The following is a 20,315-nucleotide window of genomic DNA, read 5'->3' as shown; positions in this document are numbered from 1 at the left end:
CTTCTTTCTCGCTCTCTCTCACGTTACGATTGGCCGATTTCGCACATCTCTGTTTTTGCTCAGCTCCAGTGGAAACACACCCTTAGGCCTTGTCCCTTCCGTCTTAGAAACGATGGAGTTTTTATTACTTGTTTACTACTTACATTACGCCATGTTACGGTTTTCCTGGAAGAAATCATTATGAGGCCGGTAATTATCTTGTCGTGTGTGTTTTTATGGTGCAAAAGTATGTGGGATAGTAAGACATTACGTTTTGCTTGATATATTGTAATCACTTCTCATCTCAGATGGCATTAACTACTTGGCTGGGCAGATAAAAAAGTCTTGAGGGCTCTCACCCGGTAAATTCGCTTTTGATTTTCTTTGCTAATATATAGAAAGTAGGGTTCAAGTTATATAAGCTGATATCTAAACCGTGACTGGGAGTAGCACTTGCTTAAGTCCCGTCTGTGCTGCCGCGTTATTTTGCAGCTCAAATCTTTAAAATGCATTAAAGCATACAAAATGCAGACAGAAAATGCTTACAAGACGTGCTCTCGAGCATAATCTCCAGTCCGACACCTCGGCGATGCATTTTAATCAGTTCATTCAAAGACTACAGAGTTCCGGGCGTTATTGAACGAGAGAATGAATGAGATGGGACGTCTATGCAAACATAGGAGCGTTAACTGAGGTCAGCCTTTATTTTACGAAGCTTATTGTAAACACGTATGATTTACACCTGGTGCCTGTCATAAGACTGTATTTGAAAATAATCAGAGGATGATATACTGGTGTTTTGCGTTCATTTATCATCGTTACGAATTGAAAATGTAGCTATGATAATGTTTGTTACCGAAAATGTTTGAGGTAGGTAATTGAACTTTTATCCGACAGCTTAGTCTTCTTGTGTTGATTGTAAGATCAATGGGCGACCTCGTCAACTTTAGTATTAAGGGTGTTGGGACCCTCGCTCAGCAACAATAGACGGCTTAAGTGTAGCGGTGATCGAAATTATTATTTTTGTCATAGATAGCATAAACTAAATGAGCTCTATACCTTTTTGCCACTACTTGAAGGTCTATACATACTTACTTAAGTAATAGATAGGAGCCGGAATCGAAATCATTGCGCAAAATTTCGGAAAATCAGGTGATTAAATCTTGCAATGTCCTGACTCCTGACAAAGTGTTTTTTGTTAGACGAACGTGTCTCACCGTGAATCGAATCATATGATCTCCGTATCGTGAGCCCAACGCTCGTTTACTGGACACAGCTTTAGTGATTAGTGGTGAATTGTTAGAAGAGTTTATATAAATGGGAGTGAAGTACCACCGGGCATATCGCAAAAGTGGACAGCCTCCGAGGTCAAATGGTTAGAGCATTGGTATTGGTATCGGTTGCCGATGTCACCACCACTGTCAAAAATCCCTTTGTGAGACTGTCCTTGAAAAAGTTAGGTGATTGCGTACTTCGGAAGGCACGTTAAGACATTGGTCCCGGGATACTAACCAAAATGCCTCCACCAACTCGCAGTGAAGCAACGTGGTGGAGTATGCTCCAGACCCCCTCTGGTTGAGACCTGTGCCCAGCAGTACAGGGCTTGTTGGACGTATAGGGCTTGTTATGTTATATTTCTGAGGACATGGACATGCAAGCCCACCCCGATAGTAAACACGGGTATTTGAGTCGTGTGCTGTATCTTAATATTCCATAAATAATACATTATACGACGAATTTGTAAATGAAGCTTAAATTGTATTCATGACATGTTGACCCGAGTAATAAAACTAGTGTAACTTGATCCTTGCAAAATGGAGGTCAATTTTGCTTGTCATTTATTTTTGTGAGTATCAAGATGAACCATCTTGCGCTGGATGTTGTTCATATTAAGATGCAATTGAATGCAACGCTTCCTAAAATTCCGAAAAAGAACGAATAAAATGCTTATATTTTTCATTGCTTCACACAATAAAATTCAAGTAAATATGCATCACATGACATTAACGGGAATAACATGCGAAATTTCTACGGCATCGATTTCTTTTAGGCGACCTTTAGAGACAGGAAATCCTATGAATAGAATATGTTTAGATTTTCGACTTAAAATTGTGTTACGTTTCACCATTCGCTAATAGTCTGTTCAGATGTTATCTAGCGGAAATGAGTACTGTTACCAAATACACGTAATCCCGTAAGCGCTTTATAGAATAATCACATTCTGATGTGATTTTCTTCAGGAGACACTAAACGGAGTTTTAAACTGAAGACTAAAAATTTTTACATGCATTGAAACTAGCTGTTGGTAACATCCAAATAGTGCTTACGAAATTTTTAATTGGTTTGACCAAATAGTTTAATGCCAGCCAATTCTACAATAAGTCACGTCATAAAAAATGTTTTCTCTATAAGGCGACGATATCTGCAATCAGATAGTTTAGTAGCAAGTATTGAAATAGAACCCTATATTACCGTATCTAAACTAAGAGAGAACTCTATACCGGCGAGCAGCATCCCCCTAGCAGTATCCCGTTTTTCACAGGGTCCGCTTACGTAACCTAAAGATTTGACAGGTCCGGTTTTTTACAGAAGCGACTGCCTGTATACTTTCCAACCCGCGAAAACCAGCCCAATACAAGTTAGGTCACATATCTCCGAAAATGCAGTTCTCGGGAATGTGGGTACCGACGAGCTTGTTTGAGGATTTCATTGAGAGTGAAAGAAGCTAAAGTGGCGTGACAGTATCGCTCTGCAAATCTGGAAATAGGCATAATCTTCTGTATGTATGTAACGATGAATCTCTTGCACAGAACGGACGGCAAACCCCATCTATCAGCGAACCAACTAGTGGACTTCTTGAACGAGGTACAACGCGATCCGCGGTTGAACGAGATCCTCCACCCGTATGCTGATCTGCAGCGAGCCAAGGACCTGATCAAGACGTACGAGCACAATAAATACCATCAGCAGAGAAGCCAGCTTACCTTTGATGGGTTTCTTAGGTAAGGATTATTATTATACTATTGTCTACATGACTACTTTGATGAGAGTGGAGGAAGCGAATGTGGTGTATCAGGATCGTAGTAAGTGACATTCGTACCCCAACGGGAAATAGGTGTGTTCTTATGTAGGTGGATGTAAAAGGCATGTATTTGTTCCATGATTGGTGATTCTAAACCCATTCTTCATTGTAGGAGTATTAACCAAGGACCACCCAGCTCAGCGTACTTCACCACGTTATTGGGAGGCAAACGTAGGTTTTTCTTATGTCTAGATCTACCTTTGGCCCCGGATCGAACCCCAGCGTGTCTAGATTTCACCATTAAACTCGTCGTTCTTCAACCAATTTGACACAATCTGACTTTTTGTTTAAATCCACACTCTAAGGAATCCGGTTAAAAAGACAATCCCAAGTACAAAATTATTTAAAACAATTTATTTCACCCTAGGTTCTTAATGTCAGAAGATAACCCGATAGTTCAGCCAAGCAAGATGGACCTCTGCGACGACATGGAGCAGCCTCTAGCGCACTACTTCATCAACAGCTCTCACAACACCTACCTGACTGGCCACCAGATCACGGGCAAGTCCAGTGTCGAGATATACCGGCAGAGCTTGCTCGCTGGATGCAGGTATGTCCACGTTTTTGTTAATTTGGTCAATCTTTAAGTTCCTAAGACCACCACCGTCCAGCAAAACTACATAGACTTCTGAGTGTCCTAGTTCTTGTTAATTCGGTCAATGTGTAGTCATTCATAATGTTGGAGTATAACCAGATAGTCCATCCAAGTGAGATGGACCTCTGCCACGATAATTATTTTTTTGATTTCATGTAATTAGCAGGAATTTATAACTACGTAGTTAAGACGTCCTTCTGTCAAGTTTATTCGACGATTTTGTGAGATCAGGGGGGTTAAAATGGCCACATCGAAGCAATTCATCTAAGAAAGCAATATTGCTATTTGACATTTGTTTGCATTGCGCACTTACGTTTATATGCACAAATGTCAAATTACAATATTGCTTTATTAGATGAATTGCTTCGATGTGGCCATTTTAACCCCCCAGATGTTTTACTGAAATCTATAATCTAAATAATGCAAAATTGAAAATATATTTTAGACGTAAATGACGTAGTTTGCTAAAGACACATTCGGTCTAAAAATACCTAACGTATAATATTGACTTTGAACATATAATTTTTATACATAACAAGTTAACAAAAATTGTTGCGTTATATTTAGCACTTGATAATGGTCTGGGCACGATTCAGTAAATTCTTTATTCGTATTTGTCGCCGAAAATACGTGAAAATTGAATTTTCATCTTGTTAATAGGTAGAAGTAATTAGCAAAGCAAAGATTCGAAAGTAAATACAAACTTATATCGGATGTTCGATGATTGCTCTTATACGACCTCTGTAGAATAAGATAGTATAAAATCTCTACTAATATTATAAATGCGAAAGTAACTCCGTCTGTCTGTCTGTTACGCTTTCCCGCTTAAAGCTCTCAACCGTTTTTTGTGAAATTTGGCATGAAAAATCTTCCATGACTCGACTTGTAGTGCTAAGCAGTAGTGCCTAGGGAAACAAAGAAAAATTTTATGAGGATGTAAAAATGAAACTTTCACACAAAAACTACTAAATAGATTTTTATAAAAAATCACAGTAACGTAGGTTAAGTAGTATCAGAATAACACATAAGCCATATTTTAATAACAAAAAAAATATATTCATTGACAAAGTCGCGAGAGGCGCTAGTACTGAATTAAACATGGTCACGATGGAGATCTATTACCTGTAAGACGTTTTTAGGCCCATTGTTGTTGTTGATGCTATAAAACGTACTATTGATATGTGGCTGTGCTTTACAGAAGAAAAAAAAACAGTTGGTAGTGGATCTAGCTATTTATTATTTATTTTACCAACTACATTACAAAATTACCCGTCGAACCCTCGGCGCCATCGTGGTGTTAGTCCCCGAGACATTCGGATACACACATTATGGTGCTAATTCCTGTAAACACCACCTAATTTTATTTTAAGTTATATCTGTCATTTTCTTCTCCGCCGAAAAGAAAAGGGACGGGTAATCGGCAAGCATAAAATTTATGGAACACAGGTCAATTTTAAGCACAAATCTAAAACGACCCTATAAATTTTTTGCATTGGTTAATAATCCGACAGAATTAAGTTGACAGCACACGTCAAACGGTTTGCATACCAGCGAGGTACCTTACCGAATATGTATTGAACAGTAGCGGATTTCAATTTTGTAAAATAAACAGACATAAAACTATCAAAATATATATCCTTACAGAGAAATTGATAAATTGATACATATTGATAATGTAAAGGCACAACAATAAAAACAAAAACAACTTCTCGTATAATAAGAATTTCTGCAAGTTTCTCGTGCTGTTAAATACTATTAAAACGATTTAACGGCAAACAATCGACACTTATCCACATATCTACAACCAATAACATCTTATCTGTTAATTATGTATTCGAAAAATTCTCCAAATTTTGTCGATGCGTTTTTAATGGCGTCTCCTATTAATGAGCGTTAGGTTTATCGTCCACGACTAGCGACCTTAATCGCCTTACAACTACTGAAAATATTAGTAAATATTTAGAAAACATCTTTTATTGCTTAGCACGATGGAATTTTAGTGATCTCTTTGTTTGATGCTGTCGATATCCACGCGTGTTTACTTGCGTGTTAGATGTATATACAGGCTGTTAGTAACATCGTAACGAATACTAAGGGGGATGATTGAGACCATGATTCTGAGTTAATATCAAGTGGAATTTTCCGTCGCAAAATTCATGATCGTTATTTAGTTTATTAAAATTATTTTTAATTCTAGACTTTTGCAATGGGAAATTCCACTTTATATTAACTTAGAATAATGAGTTGAATCATCCCTTTCAGTATTCGTTACGATGTCACTTACACCCCGTGCAAGTACGTACAGGTAGCCATACAAGTACCTATGGGTGTTAGTGACACCGTAACGAATACTGAGGGGGATGATTCAGAACATGATTCTGAGTTGATATCAAGTGGAATTTCCAATCGCGAAATTCAAGATTTTTTTTGTGTTTATGTAATTATTTTCAGTTTCATACTTTTGCGACGAAAAATTCCACTTGATATCAACTCAGAGTCATGGTTTGAATCATCCTTCAAAGTTTTCGTTACGATGTCACTAACACCCTGTGTACCCGTATATGTGCATAAAAAAAAAAAAGGCTCTATGATGTAGCTATCGAATTAGACACTTTCGACTTTTAGACTAAAATAAAAATACCTGGGTTGGCTCGACCGTTATAGACGGCGATACAGCTCACCACCTATCACGTTGGTCTAACAGAAAGCGCGAAGCGTGGGTACAGTTCATCTTGCGATGGATGTGCCTTTAACTAGTCAAATGGGAAAGCGGTCGTACGCTTATCTTATGCGATGTGTACTAAAAGTATTTTGAAAAATACACTTCTCATCAAAAAAATCGAAACACCTTGCAAGTTTACGTTTTGTCAGGATTATCAGAAAAATGTGTACATTTAGGAATAAATGTTAAATGTCGTTTAATAGTGAGTAATATGAGCTTATCAAATCTTAATGTTAATGTTCTAAATTTAAATGAATTTTTCATAGGTTTCGTATTTTGTTAAATGAGTCATTTTTATTCCGTATGGAGTATAAAGGAAATTGATAAAACAACACACGTAAATGAAAAAAAAAGCTAAAAATCGTTTATTTAATAACTTGTATTCCCTCCCCGAGCTCTAATTACTGCTTCCATACGGTTCTTCATCGATCGGATGAGAGTCACGATCACATGCTGTGGTATATTGTCCCATTCCTCTTGGATTGCATCTTGCAGCTGGCTAAGTGTTTCTGGGGCAGGATCTCTTGCTCGAATTCGTCTCTTTAATTCATCCCACAGATGTTCAATGGGATTCATGTCCGGGCTTCTTGCTGGCCATTCCATAATAGAGATATCGACTTCGTTAAGATAATCTCGTACGACGCCCGCGGTGTGAGCCCTAGCATTGTCGTGCATGAATATGAAGCCGTTGCCAATAAAATGTGCATAGGGCATCACATGAGGCTCGAGACACTCTTCGACGTACCGATGACAGTTTAGTGCAGGCAGACGTGGCCCAGACACGAAAGCAAGCTCTGTCTTACCGTCGGCGCTGATTCCTCCCCAAACCGTCCACGAACCGCCACCATAGCTGACCTTTTCTTCAATGCAGCATTGTGCATAGCGTTCTCCGTCTCTTCTGTAGACCTTGTTCCTTCCGTCGTTACCATACAGCATAATTTTACACTCATCAGAAAAGAGAACTTTGCTCCACTGTAGGTATGACCAATTTAGGTGCTCACGTGCAAAGTTAAGGCGCGCTCTTCGATGGTCTGCAGTTAATTTCGGCCCATTTGCTGGCTTATGCGGTACCAGTCCACGATCCTTCAACCTTCTTCTAATTTTAGAGTCACTTACAGCCACCCTTCGTACAACACGAAGCCGCTGCTGCAGTTGAAAAGCGTTAAGGCGTCGATTTCTTAAAGAAGTTGTTACAATAAATCGATCATCTCGCTCAGAAGTGACCCGATTCCTGCCAGATCCTGAACGGCGCGTGAACAAACCAGTCTCCCGATAACGTTTATAGACTCTATGAACAGATGACAGGCTTAGATGCAGTCTTGCAGCCACAACACGCTGACTAAGGCCAGAATCCAGCAATGCCACAACTTGGGCGGCTTCTGTGGGCGAAGTATCCATACGTTTTAGAAAAAAAACCTTTTTTCAGACGTCCCAAAGTCACAGTATTGAAATAAAAAACAAAAAGTTTAAGGATAGGCGCCAATTTTTAGTTTTTAAACGCTAAATGTACTCCAACCCTAAACACACATTTGTCTCAAAACAGTGATTCATTTCGTTTATAAGATAAACAAATGAAATTCTAATTTTGAATTTAGAATTTTCGCTTATTACTGTAATGGCCAAACTGCCAGCTATACATTTATGTATTTTTTTTCATCGTATGAATTCTTTTTTGTGTTAAATTCGGACAGAAACAATGAAAACGGAAGTGTTTCGATTTTTTTGATGAGAAGTGTATAATCTACGTTATTCACATATGTATCGATTTACCGATAATAATAAGAAAGTACGAGAATTATTTACATACGTACACAAGAATAATACATCTTCTATTTTCGTATGTTTTCTTATCAAATATTATGAAAAGTCCACACGTGAAGTGTTTCAACACGTCAATCATTAATCTTATGACGCAGAATACTGAAATTTGTTTTTCAGGTTTGTTATTATTTGGCTAAAATTGCAGCTGGCCTAAGGAGGATAGTTTAAATAGGCTAAATGACTGGCTCAAAGATAAATCATAAAATGGTAATCTAGAAATAGAAGCCAGTCTGAGATGATCAAAAATCAATTTCACTTTTCGTTTTGACTAATATAACTACGAATTTTAGTCAAGAATTGCCTAACAAATAGTGCTTACGACGTTTGACCACGTTTGTTGATGACGTCATACGTGTGTGTTTCTATACGAAAGTATAATACAATACAATACAAATTTCTTTATTGCACATAAAACATATAGGTATTAAAACATATTTAAATATTTATTTATTACGAAATAATATTATAAAAGTAAATAACACTAGCCATTAAATAACCCGCCCCCACTGTTCCCGGAGCAAAAATACATTATTATTACGGAGGTATTAAAATACATTATTATAATTAGATAGTATCTCATTTTACGAGGTGATCCTCTTGCCTATTGTTATTGCAAATCCATTTTAACCGAATTCATAATTCCCAACGTTTACAAGTCATATTTCCCTACGGAATATGTTATTATGTACATTTTAAACATGAGCCGAGACAAAAAGATATAATGTTCCACGCCTATTCGATATTCACTTCCGGGGATACCGTTTCCAGTAGAAATACATTAGGAAATGTATGTTTGTAATTAATAATTAATTTGTTTCGTTCATAAAGGATTATCACGTGCTCAGCGGTGAAGAACAACATCGTGAGGGAACCCACATTCTCGAGAAATGCGTTTCGGGGGTATAAAACCCAATCTGTATCGGGCTGGGTTTTCTTTCGCTGGTCATAATGATGTTTGTAATAAATAATTGTAAGCATTGGACTCTGCATCAGACGTTTATTTCATCGCCCTAATGAGTATCGTTTATAAAGTTAGTTTTTTTATGAACTCTCAACTTTTTTTTCATAGCTACGGAAGGATGCAGCCATAAAATAAGTTGGACAATGGGACACCTTATCTTTCTTGTTTTAGTCCGTAAAGGTCACTGCTGGACAGGACTCTAATGACATTTGAAATAAACATTATTTTGCAATCATTACCCTGTGATGATACGAGGAATGTGTTTAATTTAAAATATAGAATCATTGTGGTAAACACACAACATTGGGCAGATCACCTGTTTACTGATTATCAAACATGATTTGTTTTATTCTAGTATAAATGTTATTATCGATACTAATACTCCTAATGAACCTTGCGGTTTACTAATTGTGGCGTGTTTAACAGATAACGACCACAAAAAGCTGATATTTCACGTGCAAATGACTAATTTCATTTATAAATAAAATAAAACATCGATTATTTGGGACATTTCGAATAATTATAATTTTGCATATTTCGATATACCCTGCGGCACACCGCGGAGCTCGAATTATATCCCGGGGATTTTAGAGGCGGTTCTTGTGCCGCGCGGCGGCTGGTGACGGTATCTGAACGTCCATCATAACAGACAGTTATTTTTACAAATTATTTGAAGTCTTTGATTGCAATTGTAGTTGACTTCAGCAGGCGTATGAGGCCTAAAACTTTAGATTTTTTTTTCAACAAAACATGAGTTTTTATATTTTTAATTTGAATTTGGAACATTAACATGTAGAATTAAAAAAGCCTTATAGTATTGCCAATTTATATTCCTATTTTTATTCCTAATTTTAATATTTTCTGATACTGCTTACGAAACAAGAACTTGCGAGGTGTTTCCACTTTACACAAACAGATGGCCAATTTGAGTTTTTTTATAAACCCCGAATGTTGATTCACGTACGGTCACGAGCATTAATATGTATACACTTTGGTACCATGTCACATTAACCTTTTTGACAAATTAAACCGTAAGTCTCATTAAATGTCAAATATGATAGTGCGACAGGGTTCTAGAGTGGGTACATTATATTGCTCATGACTGTACCAGGTAGATAGATCAAATCTAAGATATAATTATTTATTTCAACAGATGCGTAGAGCTGGACTTCTGGAATGGTCGCACCGAAGAACCCGTAATAGTGCATGGGTACACCTTCGTGCCAGAGATCAGCGCTAAGGAAGTGCTGGAAGCGATAGCGGAGAGCGCTTTTAAGACATCAGACTTTCCCGTCATCTTGAGCTTTGAGAACCACTGCAACCCACGGCAACAGGCCAAGATTGCCAACTACTGTCGGGATATCTTCGGAGAGATGCTGCTTGATAAGCCCCTGGATACGCACAAACTGTACCCTGGTAAGTGAAATTATCAAACACCTCACCAACATGAAGGCAAATACAATCCTGCCCCAGCGGTACGCGTTCCGCGCCGCGAGGGGGAATACTTATACAGAGTGCATCGACCAATACACGCAGCGCATTCATGCTATCTACGCGGATAAAAGTTGTACTGCTAATTGGTCGAAGCCTTCGATATCACTCGCGTGCCAATACAAAAACAATGGTTACTATAATAGGCGGTCTTTTTAACAGCAGTAGGTAGGACCATAAAACAGTTGAATTACAATTGTGATAGCGTTTTAGAAATCAGATACTCACGGTCGATGCAATTTTTGGAAATCAGAAACTGCAGTCTTTGATGTCTGTTACTGAATACTTTTTATTATTATTTTAGTCAGTGTTGTGTGCGTCTATAACTGGCAGGCATACCGGAACTTTTCCTATGTGTATTTTATTTTGTATGTTTGTGTATGTACTGCTGTTGATGCACCGTAATAAATAAATAAATGAATGCTGTTTAGGAGACACACATGTTCGATCAAGCCCCACGATTATCTCAAACTGTTGATTAAATAGTTCTGAATTATTATATACGCCTTACTTCTTATCTCATATGATCTCTCTCTCTCTCTCTCTCTCTCTTTATTTAAGAGCTGCGCTCTTGTCGGTGGAGTAATCGTCTCCATTTTCATTACTCCATAGATAGGGCGTGTAGAACGGTGGTTGCTCCAATCGCCTTCCGTTCCGCAGTACACCGACCAATTTCCCAATCGGTGATATTCTAGCTAGAGTCCTACCAGAATCCATTTCCTCAGCCTCCAACCAGTACTGATACCGCTGCTGCCCGGCATCAGGGGTGCGCTTTTGAAGTAGCGGCGCCTACTCGCTACGTCACAAGATCTAGCGTCTCAAATGATCTAGCGATGTAAAATATACGTATATTTTTGTCATACTATTTTTTTTTCTACCACGGCCTTTGGTCAATCACTTATAATTATTTTTATTAATGTTAGACTTTAGACGTGATTTAATCAAATGTTAGTTTTATTTCCCACGTCAAGCCTAAAGTTTGTGTGTAATATCGTATCTGAAACGATAATAAAATACCTGTCTAGAATGACGTGCAAATAGTTGTTTGGTTAACGCTATCGTCAATCAAAACCAATATTTGAGTAAAAGGTTCGAATGGAGCTTAATTTGAATACTGGTGTGGACAGACAGAATAATTACGGGACATAAGCACTAGTTTGCTAGTGCATTATTTACGAAATTGGCATTAAGCTCACTGCACATGGAGGTGGTACCGAAAACGTTCAGTTCTGGAGGTGGAAAGCGATATACGTATGAAACAGTGATGCGTAAGCTCGAATAACTGACCTCTTTAAGAGGAAGTGTCAACAGCAAACCCATATGATTTCATCATCATCATTAATTTAAGAGCCATGCTCTTGTCGGTGTAGCATTCTCCATTCTTGTCTATCAAAGGTCAATTCTTTGACTTCCTCATAAGACATGACGTTCGCCTTCTCTTTAATTTGTTCCATTTAAGCTCTCCTTGGTTTCCCCTTCCTCTCGTTCCTTCTAGCTTCCCTTCTATGATGTATATAAGTGTTCTTCTTCCATTTGATTAAAAAAAAACCGTCCCGGAAACCGATGCCGCCTCTGTACCTATGCATTGAGCTTTTAGCTTAGATGTCTATGCAATGAGTAAATCTAAAAAAAAAACTTTAACACAATTTTAGTGCTGTCTTAAGGCTATTAGTTTTCTTGCAATTTAAATAATACTCTGTCGCATTAAGTCCTAACGTAACAAATTGTACCATCACGTTTTTAACAGAGTCCTTACCTAACCTGCATATTTGACAGGTCCGGTTTTTTGCAGAAACGACTGCTTGTCCGGCCTTCCAACTCGCGAAGGGAAAACCCACAGGTTAGGCCACATACCTCCGAAAATGCATTTTCGGGAATGTGGGTTTCCTCTCGATGTTTTCCTTCACCGCTGAGAACTTGATAATCATTTATGATCCAAACATGAATTCGAAAACAAATTCGACAATCATTGCTTGGGCCTTTGCTTGCTGGATTCGAACCTGCACCCAACTGGGCTACCACGGCTCTACGGGGGTAATGTCAAATTGTATTGTAGTCTGAAAAAACACCTTCATGCTTAGACATCGATTTATAAGGTCTAAAAGTAAATTTTTCAAATGATGCCTCTGAGATAAAAGCGTTCTCTACTCGTGTGGCAAAACTGAACATTTATAACAAATACCTCCCAACTCAATTACAACTAATTTAACACTCATATGACATCAAAGGAATGCTTAATTACAAAAACTAGGCTTGTCTAGTAAAACATGAATTAGCCTGGAACGCGGCCAATACAACCGAAATGTATTTTAATTTTATATTTACAATGTTGCCGAATCTGATACACACCGTGTAATTTTTAAACTGTCTGCTTCATATTTTCATGTTCATTATGCCTGTCGATTACCCGTCCCTTTTCGGGGGTAAGAAAATGACAGGTATAACTTGAAATAAAATTAGAGGGTGGGTATAATCAGCACCAGCCATTAGAATTCCCAAAACTAATAAAATACCTAAGTCAACCGAGATTATTTATAAGCCGATTTCGAGACGTGTTAGCCCAGTTGGTAGAACGCTTGCCTCTCACTTTGAGCTCGCAGGTTCGAATCCAGCACAGGTCTAAACCAATGATTGTCGAATTTGTTTTCCAATTCATATGTGGATCATAAATTATTACCACGTGCTCAGTGGTGAAGAAAAAACATCGTGAGGGAACCCAGATTCCAGAGAAATGCGTTTTTCGGAGGTATGTAACCTAACCTGTATTGGGTTGGTTTTCCCTTTGCGGGTTTGAAGGTCAGTCAGGCAGTCGCTTATTTAAAAAACCGGACCTGTAAGATCGTCAGGTTAGGTAAGCGGACCCTGTGAAAAACGGGATAATGCTAGAAGGGTGTAGACTAGAAAGTCCTTCAGTAAAACTTAGCCTCTTTGTTACTTTATGTCTGCTGTTAATTACAAAGTTAGACTTCTCAGGACCGAATATAGTATTCAGTATACTGAATAGACTACAATCGCGGCATTTAGATCGTCGCCGTCGTGTCGATAGACTCGTCAAACGTTCGATTAACTTTGATGTCCACCTGCTATTTACGTTGGCCGCCGATCAAGCATCTGCAACGTAAACAGAACGTGTCAGTTTGTTTTCAATACATAATCGATTCTGTCCACGTTGGACCTATTTGTTGTCGACCTTTATTCGTAGGTTGCTGTTAAGATGTTGACCTAAGAGTTGTCTTGTCTTCCACCTGATGTTGTGTCAGCAAATATTGCTTCGGCTCTTAATTCGTTGCGTGAGTAATCAAAGCCGAAAAGTCGGACGGAAGGCAGGAATTATAATATTAGACGCGGTCGATATTTTGATATTTACAGTTTTCCGTCGATAATGAAAACACGAGAATATAAAGAGTTTCCCAAACAAACCGAAGGTCGATATGAAAACGGTTACAAAGACGAATATGCTTCCTGGTTAAGATTTTTATTGTATAACTGATTACAATGCAGGATTTAATATGGCAACTAACAGCCGGGTCACTTAAGGAAATATAATTTCCTGATATTTTTTTCTTTTCGTATGTCTATATAACATAACATGGCATCCCCGAAGACGTGTGCAGAGAGTATATACACCTACTAGTCGCCAGTTAAGTTTAAGTCCCATATAATAGGCGACGAGTCTATTGTCCCTAAGCGACTACAAATTCTGGATACCACGTGATATCAAATATCTATGATCTATAACATGAATTACATAAATGGGGCTTAAAGGAGTCGCCATACTGTGAATGTGGTCACCCGGATCAAACCATATCTCACATAGTGAACGAGTGCCTTGGTTAGGAGAGCTTCAGCTGGATATATGATCTCTCGCAGGATATTTTATGTTTGTCTGCCATACGCAATAATAACATGAATTCAAACTCATAAAGTCGAATTCAGTAGTTTACAGTCCGATGCAAGTGAGTCGTTCTCCGTACAGGGCTATCTCTCTCCACTGAAGCATTATTGTGGAGCATGTTCCATGCTTTGGGTTAATTAAACTCGGATGTGTTATGCACTACTAGATATATCTATACATAGACTGCTTATACAACAACTTTCAAATAGGGTAGCCACAGTCGTTTTGATGTGGCTTTACAATTAATCAAAACGTGAAACATTGGGAACACAGTTTCCAACTGTCAACTCAGGTGGAAACACACAAACTGCAGCGAGCGTCGCAATAAAATGAAAACTGAAAGTTTTGACGGAAACTCGCTGGAATCGGTCGCCGCAGCGATACTAACTTCTATACAAACACACCGCTATTTTCAACAGTGTCGCTCGCTTTTTAGTACAAATAGTTTATTTATTATTTCTATATTTTGTCGATGAGATTTATAGACTGATTTCTATAAAGAGAAAATTAAATGGAGAAAGCATTTTTATTTGTATACTCTATATTGCTTTAAAATACAAAGGGGTTATGGTACCATGTTCGGGGTTATAAAATATCATGTGAAAATTCTAATATATTCTTTCTTTCCCCCTATGATCTTGCTATAAAGGAACAACGCTAGTAGGTATGTAAAGGCCGTTAGTTTCAGTTTTAATGAAAGTGCAGAACAAGCTTCAGTATATAATGCATGGTTGAATAGAGACGGCACTGGCTCACCTAATGGCAATGAAACTTATATTGGCGCGACGATTGTTACGAATACGGCGGCAAAGTTGCTCAGTCAGTGGTGAATGGAAACAATAGCATGATCTAAATCATTCGAGAATATTCTAGAAAATTAATTATAAATGGTTGTATACATATATGGAGTAAAATGAAAATATTTTACACTTTTCCATACTGCTTAGCGTTAAAAAGGCATCAATTCGTCTATGACAGGTTAGTGACATCGTAACGAAAACTTTGAGGGATGATTCAGACCATGATTCTGAGTTGATATCAGGTGGAATTTTCCGTCGGAAAAATATGTATTAAAATAATTAAAAAAAAACTAAAATTTTCATGAATTTTCCGACTTCCGACTTAAGTATGTACGTAAGTACTTACAGGTGGCCATCCAAGTACGTACGGGTGTTAGTGACACCGTAACATAATACTGAGGAGGATGATTCAGCTCATTATTCTGAGTTAATATCTAGTGGAATTATAATTGTAGAAAAAATAAAATTGTAAATAATTTAAAAAATAAGACATATATTCTGCGTCGAAAAATGTCACTTGATATCAACTCAGAATCATGGTCTGAATTATCCCTCTCGGTATTCGTTACGATGTCACTAACACCCAAGTATACTTATATAGATTTTGAATCTGAGTTTTGGTGCACTTTTACAAATGAAAAGGAACTAACGATAAATATGAACTATGTTTTTTTATTCTAATCGTCGTCTGACTTATTGACAATCTAAACATGGTAAAAATAACACTTACTGGTGAAGTAGATAATAATTATCGTCTTTGTTTAAAATTTCGTATATTTATGACTGTGGTTTTTAAGCAAACTCACGCTAATAAGTAATGATAATAAAATAATGTTTTTATTCAATGGTCCTTATGTGTGAATTGAAATTTAGCGGTTCAATAGTAACCCTGACACCAGGGTTGATGGGGTTGGTAATCCACCTCACAACCCACACGATAGAAGAAGAATTGAAAGTACCTAATGCCGCATCACTATAACACTGATACGGAACTGTGCGGATGCGTTACCAGAACTGTGCCATCGTTGACATGTTTGAATAAGCCCTAAAAGTGTGAACCGTATCATGTCTGTGTCATTTCGAAACTTATTAGTTTATTTGATCTAGTAGGACGTACATTGACCAAATTACTGATGTCATTAGAAAAGGTTTATCTACTCTGAACCGGCGTGCGTGTATGAATCGATTGATGAATGTGGAGAAAGCAAGAGAAGTGTGTCAGGATCGAAGCAAATGAAATTCCGTAGTCTCTGCTTACCTCGGTAGGAAATAAGCGTGAGTTTATGTATGTGTGTATTAATATATTTTACTGTAAAATTGACTTGTGACATTTAAATTGCCCGCTTTTCTGTTAAAAACCCTTTTGGGCTAAGTTTTTGGGCTTAGAGCGTCGGCTGTATCCTAGATGGTTTAGAGAAAGCCTTCGGCTGATGTTGGAGACTAATCTACAACAATAACTTGGCAAAAGAAACTCTTGCATTCGTAAACTAATTATTATTATTTTCATGTATGCTCACGAATGCTTTATACAATCAAGTGTATTGTACTCTTCACAGGAGGAAAACTACCACCGCCATCGCTACTACGTCACAAAATTATTATTAAGAACAAGAAGAAGCATCACCATCATCACAAAAAGGAGGATTCCGTCGCTTCGGGGGTATCGGAGCAACAGAAAGACCAGGCGGCGCAACAAGCTGAGCAACCGGAGCAGCCATTAGAACAAGTAGAATCATCTGAACAACCGTCAGATGATCAACCTGTAGACCAACCAACTGTACTACTCACTGAGGCGGAACCGCAGGGCAATGGGGATGTGTCCGAGGCAGAGGTTAGCTCTTGTTTTTTTTCACCAATCCACAGTGGAGTAGCGTGGTGGAGTATGCTCTATACCCCCTCCGATTTATTGAGGGGAGGCTTGTGCCTAGCAGTGAAACGTATATAAGATGTTTATGTTATGTTATTTAAACATTCCAAAAAATACTTTACACACAAAATTTTAAAATCCGTATGTTTTAGGATACCCTCGGAAAGGAAATTCTTTCAAAAGACCCTACGCCAAAGGATACCTCTCCAGCAGCCGCCACACCCAAAGTAACCCCGTCAAAGGATCCATCGCTAATGGCAACACCGCCGAAAGAAAACTCGCATAAAGAATCCTCACCGAAAGCTATTCCTTCTAACGACAATTCTCTAAAGGACACATCGTTGGCGACATCACCGAAAGAAAACTCGCTAAAGGACGATACACCAAACGCTACCCCGTCTAAAGATAGTTCGCAAAAGGAAGCCTCGTCAAAAGATACGCCGGAGAAACAGAAAAAGCTCGTGCGGCAAGGGTCTAAAGATTCCACAGGGTCGGCGAGTGACGCGTCAGAAGACGGTAGTTCTTCAGGGGAGGAGGAAGCGGTGGCGGACGCGGGCGCGGAAGCGGAGAAGAGAGAGACCCACGCGGGAGCGGAAATATCCGCGCTGGTCAACTATGTACAGCCTGTGCACTTTAGCTCCTTTGAGAATGCTGAGAGTAAGTGCAAACACCGATAATAGTGTTTTACTACTTACTTTTGCTTTACTTACGGACTTTGGAGTAAACTCTCTAAAACATATAATAATTTGTACCGTTCTTTGGTGCCGTTCTTTTTGTCATGGACTTTTAACCTAATATGCATGTAAACAGTGTATATAAACTTTTCAATAACAAATCTTTTTAATCTGCAGAAAAGAACCGTTTCTACGAGATGTCATCGTTTGACGAGAAGCAAGCGACCACGCTGCTGAAGGAACGGCCCATAGAGTTCGTCAACTACAACAAACATCAACTGTCGCGAGTCTATCCGGCTGGTACCAGATTTGACTCTTCCAATTTTATGCCGCAGGTAAGAACTATTTCCAAGTTTAAGGACAGGTTTCCTGTAGCCGATATCATGCTCCTAATTGTCATACTATTCTGAGGAAGTAGCAATGATCGGTGGATGGTAGAGTCGAAATAGTTTGGATGGATCACACCCGTATCCACAAAGGGGTAGGCAGAGGTGTAATAGTAGATACACCACCCACTCCTCGATGTTTAAGGGGCGTGCCTATTGCCACTAAACGGACACCATATCAATTATCTATGATTTAATTAAAACTCATGCAGTCGAATTCAGTGGCTTAGAACCTGAGCCGGGATTCGAACCCGTGACACTACGATGTAAAGCATGCGTGCTCTGAACAGCGCTATTGCGGATTTTTTAACACATAATCTACTTGGTTTCTGCCTAGGTGTTTTGGAACGCAGGCTGCCAACTCGTAGCGTTAAACTACCAGACCCTCGACCTGGCCATGCAATTGAACCTGGGAACTTTCGAGTACAACCGCCGTTGTGGGTATCTTCTCAAACCGGAGTTCATGCGCCGAAAGGTAAACAAAATTATTATGCATTATTTGGACTTGTGCTAAACTTTTCCTCCTCCTGAATGTCTGATTCCACCAAAGGCGCTGAGCAGGGGATCCACAGTGGATGACAGACATCAGAGAAAAAATATGGGCTAGTGCAATATTAGAATACTTTTGAAATGCACAGATGTGATGATGAAATGCTTCTGAAATAATACGGTTTTCAAATGCTAGTGAAAAATATTATAGAGTTTCTTTGAATTTTCCTGTCTTATTGCACTTACGAACGTTTTACTCTTGACCGATGCGAAAAAAAACTTATGTCCCCTATTTTTCCCACAGGACCGTCGCTTAGACCCGTTCGCAGAGAGCACGGTAGACGGCATCATAGCTGGCTCTCTCTCCGTGACGGTGCTATCTGGACAACTCCTGACGGACAAGCGTTGCGGGACATATGTGGAAGTGGACATGTTCGGTCTACCGGCAGACACTGTTCGCAAGAAGTTCCGCACCAGAGTCGCGCCCAACAACGGGATCAACCCGCTCTATGGCGAGGAGCCGTTTGTCTTTAAAAAGGTTCGTCATCATATCTACCTATGTGTTCTCTATCTCTCTCCGTGACAGTGGTGTCTATACAATACAATAAAAAAACGCTTTATTGCACATATAAACAACACTAAAAACTATCACAAAAGGGGCAAGCACAATTGGCGGCCTTATTGCTAAATAGCAATTTCTTCCAGGCAACTTTAGGGTGAAAGAACCATCACCTACCACTGTATCTATACACTAGTGTCAATGATATCGAGATAGCTACGCTTTGTTACGCGTGGACATGTTAGCGAAGTGCCGTTTATCAAAATTAAATCAAATCAAATACACTTTATTGCACAGAACTTGACATAACACATGAATACAGTACAATTTGGGCGGCCTTATTGCTCTAGAGCAATTTCTTCCAGGCAACCACTACCAGGAAACAAACAACTAAATTTGAATACGGGATGGTGCAACAAGAAATAAATGACAGGAAGCTAAAGTTTATCTTCAAGAAGCTTTGCTGTCATATTATGTACATATCCTCTATCTGTTCATGACGGTGCTATCCAGGTAGTCACTTAAGATACGAGCCAACTAATAATGTGATCAGTCGGCTCTGGTAAGGATTCTTGGTCATTTATATCTATTTGTCTTCGGTTTTCAGCGATATAAGTAGGTCGAAAAAGTAAAAATTTAATAAATCTTACGGATTATTCAAACTATTACAAGACTGAAATATTACTAAGACCCAATTCCTTAGCAATTCATCTTCGCATATATTTTAGTCTAAACGGGCGTATAAAACAATAAACAGTGCATTTTTGTCTCGTAAATCTTTAGCAGTTTCCAAACGTATGAAAGTTTTTATTGTCCAGTGAAATGTGCCAGCGGTTATTTAATTACTGGGAATTTTATTCGAAAACGTTTGTGGTAAATCGGAGTCACACGTCGTTTAGTAAAATGGAGTTGGTTTATGTAGACGCTTTCTTGTTTTTGTTTTGCATGTATCTCGGAGTCTGGTTTGCATCGTAATGATTCATCATAAAACAGA

The 20,315-nt window shown here is 38.6% G+C and overlaps 1 protein-coding gene across 4 annotated transcripts in view; it reads left to right on the top strand.

Moving 5' to 3' along the window:
- The window catches only part of LOC126368156 (1-phosphatidylinositol 4,5-bisphosphate phosphodiesterase classes I and II-like), an 81,915-nt gene that overhangs the window by 47,982 nt on the left and 13,618 nt on the right, over positions 1–20,315 (top strand). For all 4 annotated transcript variants that reach the window (XM_050012041.1, XM_050012039.1, XM_050012040.1 and 1 more), the window contains exons 6-13: positions 2,790–2,981; positions 3,429–3,611; positions 10,314–10,576; positions 16,903–17,177; positions 17,366–17,870; positions 18,065–18,222; positions 18,611–18,748; positions 19,067–19,300. In XM_050012041.1, coding sequence (XP_049867998.1) covers positions 2,790–2,981; positions 3,429–3,611; positions 10,314–10,576; positions 16,903–17,177; positions 17,366–17,870; positions 18,065–18,222; positions 18,611–18,748; positions 19,067–19,300 — 1,948 coding nt within the window. The remainder of the gene's footprint in view (positions 1–2,789; positions 2,982–3,428; positions 3,612–10,313; positions 10,577–16,902; positions 17,178–17,365; positions 17,871–18,064; positions 18,223–18,610; positions 18,749–19,066; positions 19,301–20,315) is intronic.

Source organism: Pectinophora gossypiella, chromosome 7 (assembly GCF_024362695.1).
Source record: "Pectinophora gossypiella chromosome 7, ilPecGoss1.1, whole genome shotgun sequence".
NCBI lineage: Eukaryota > Metazoa > Arthropoda > Insecta > Lepidoptera > Gelechiidae > Pectinophora > Pectinophora gossypiella.
Note: the sequence above shows the minus strand (reverse complement) of the source record. Positions and strands in the feature narration are given on the sequence as shown.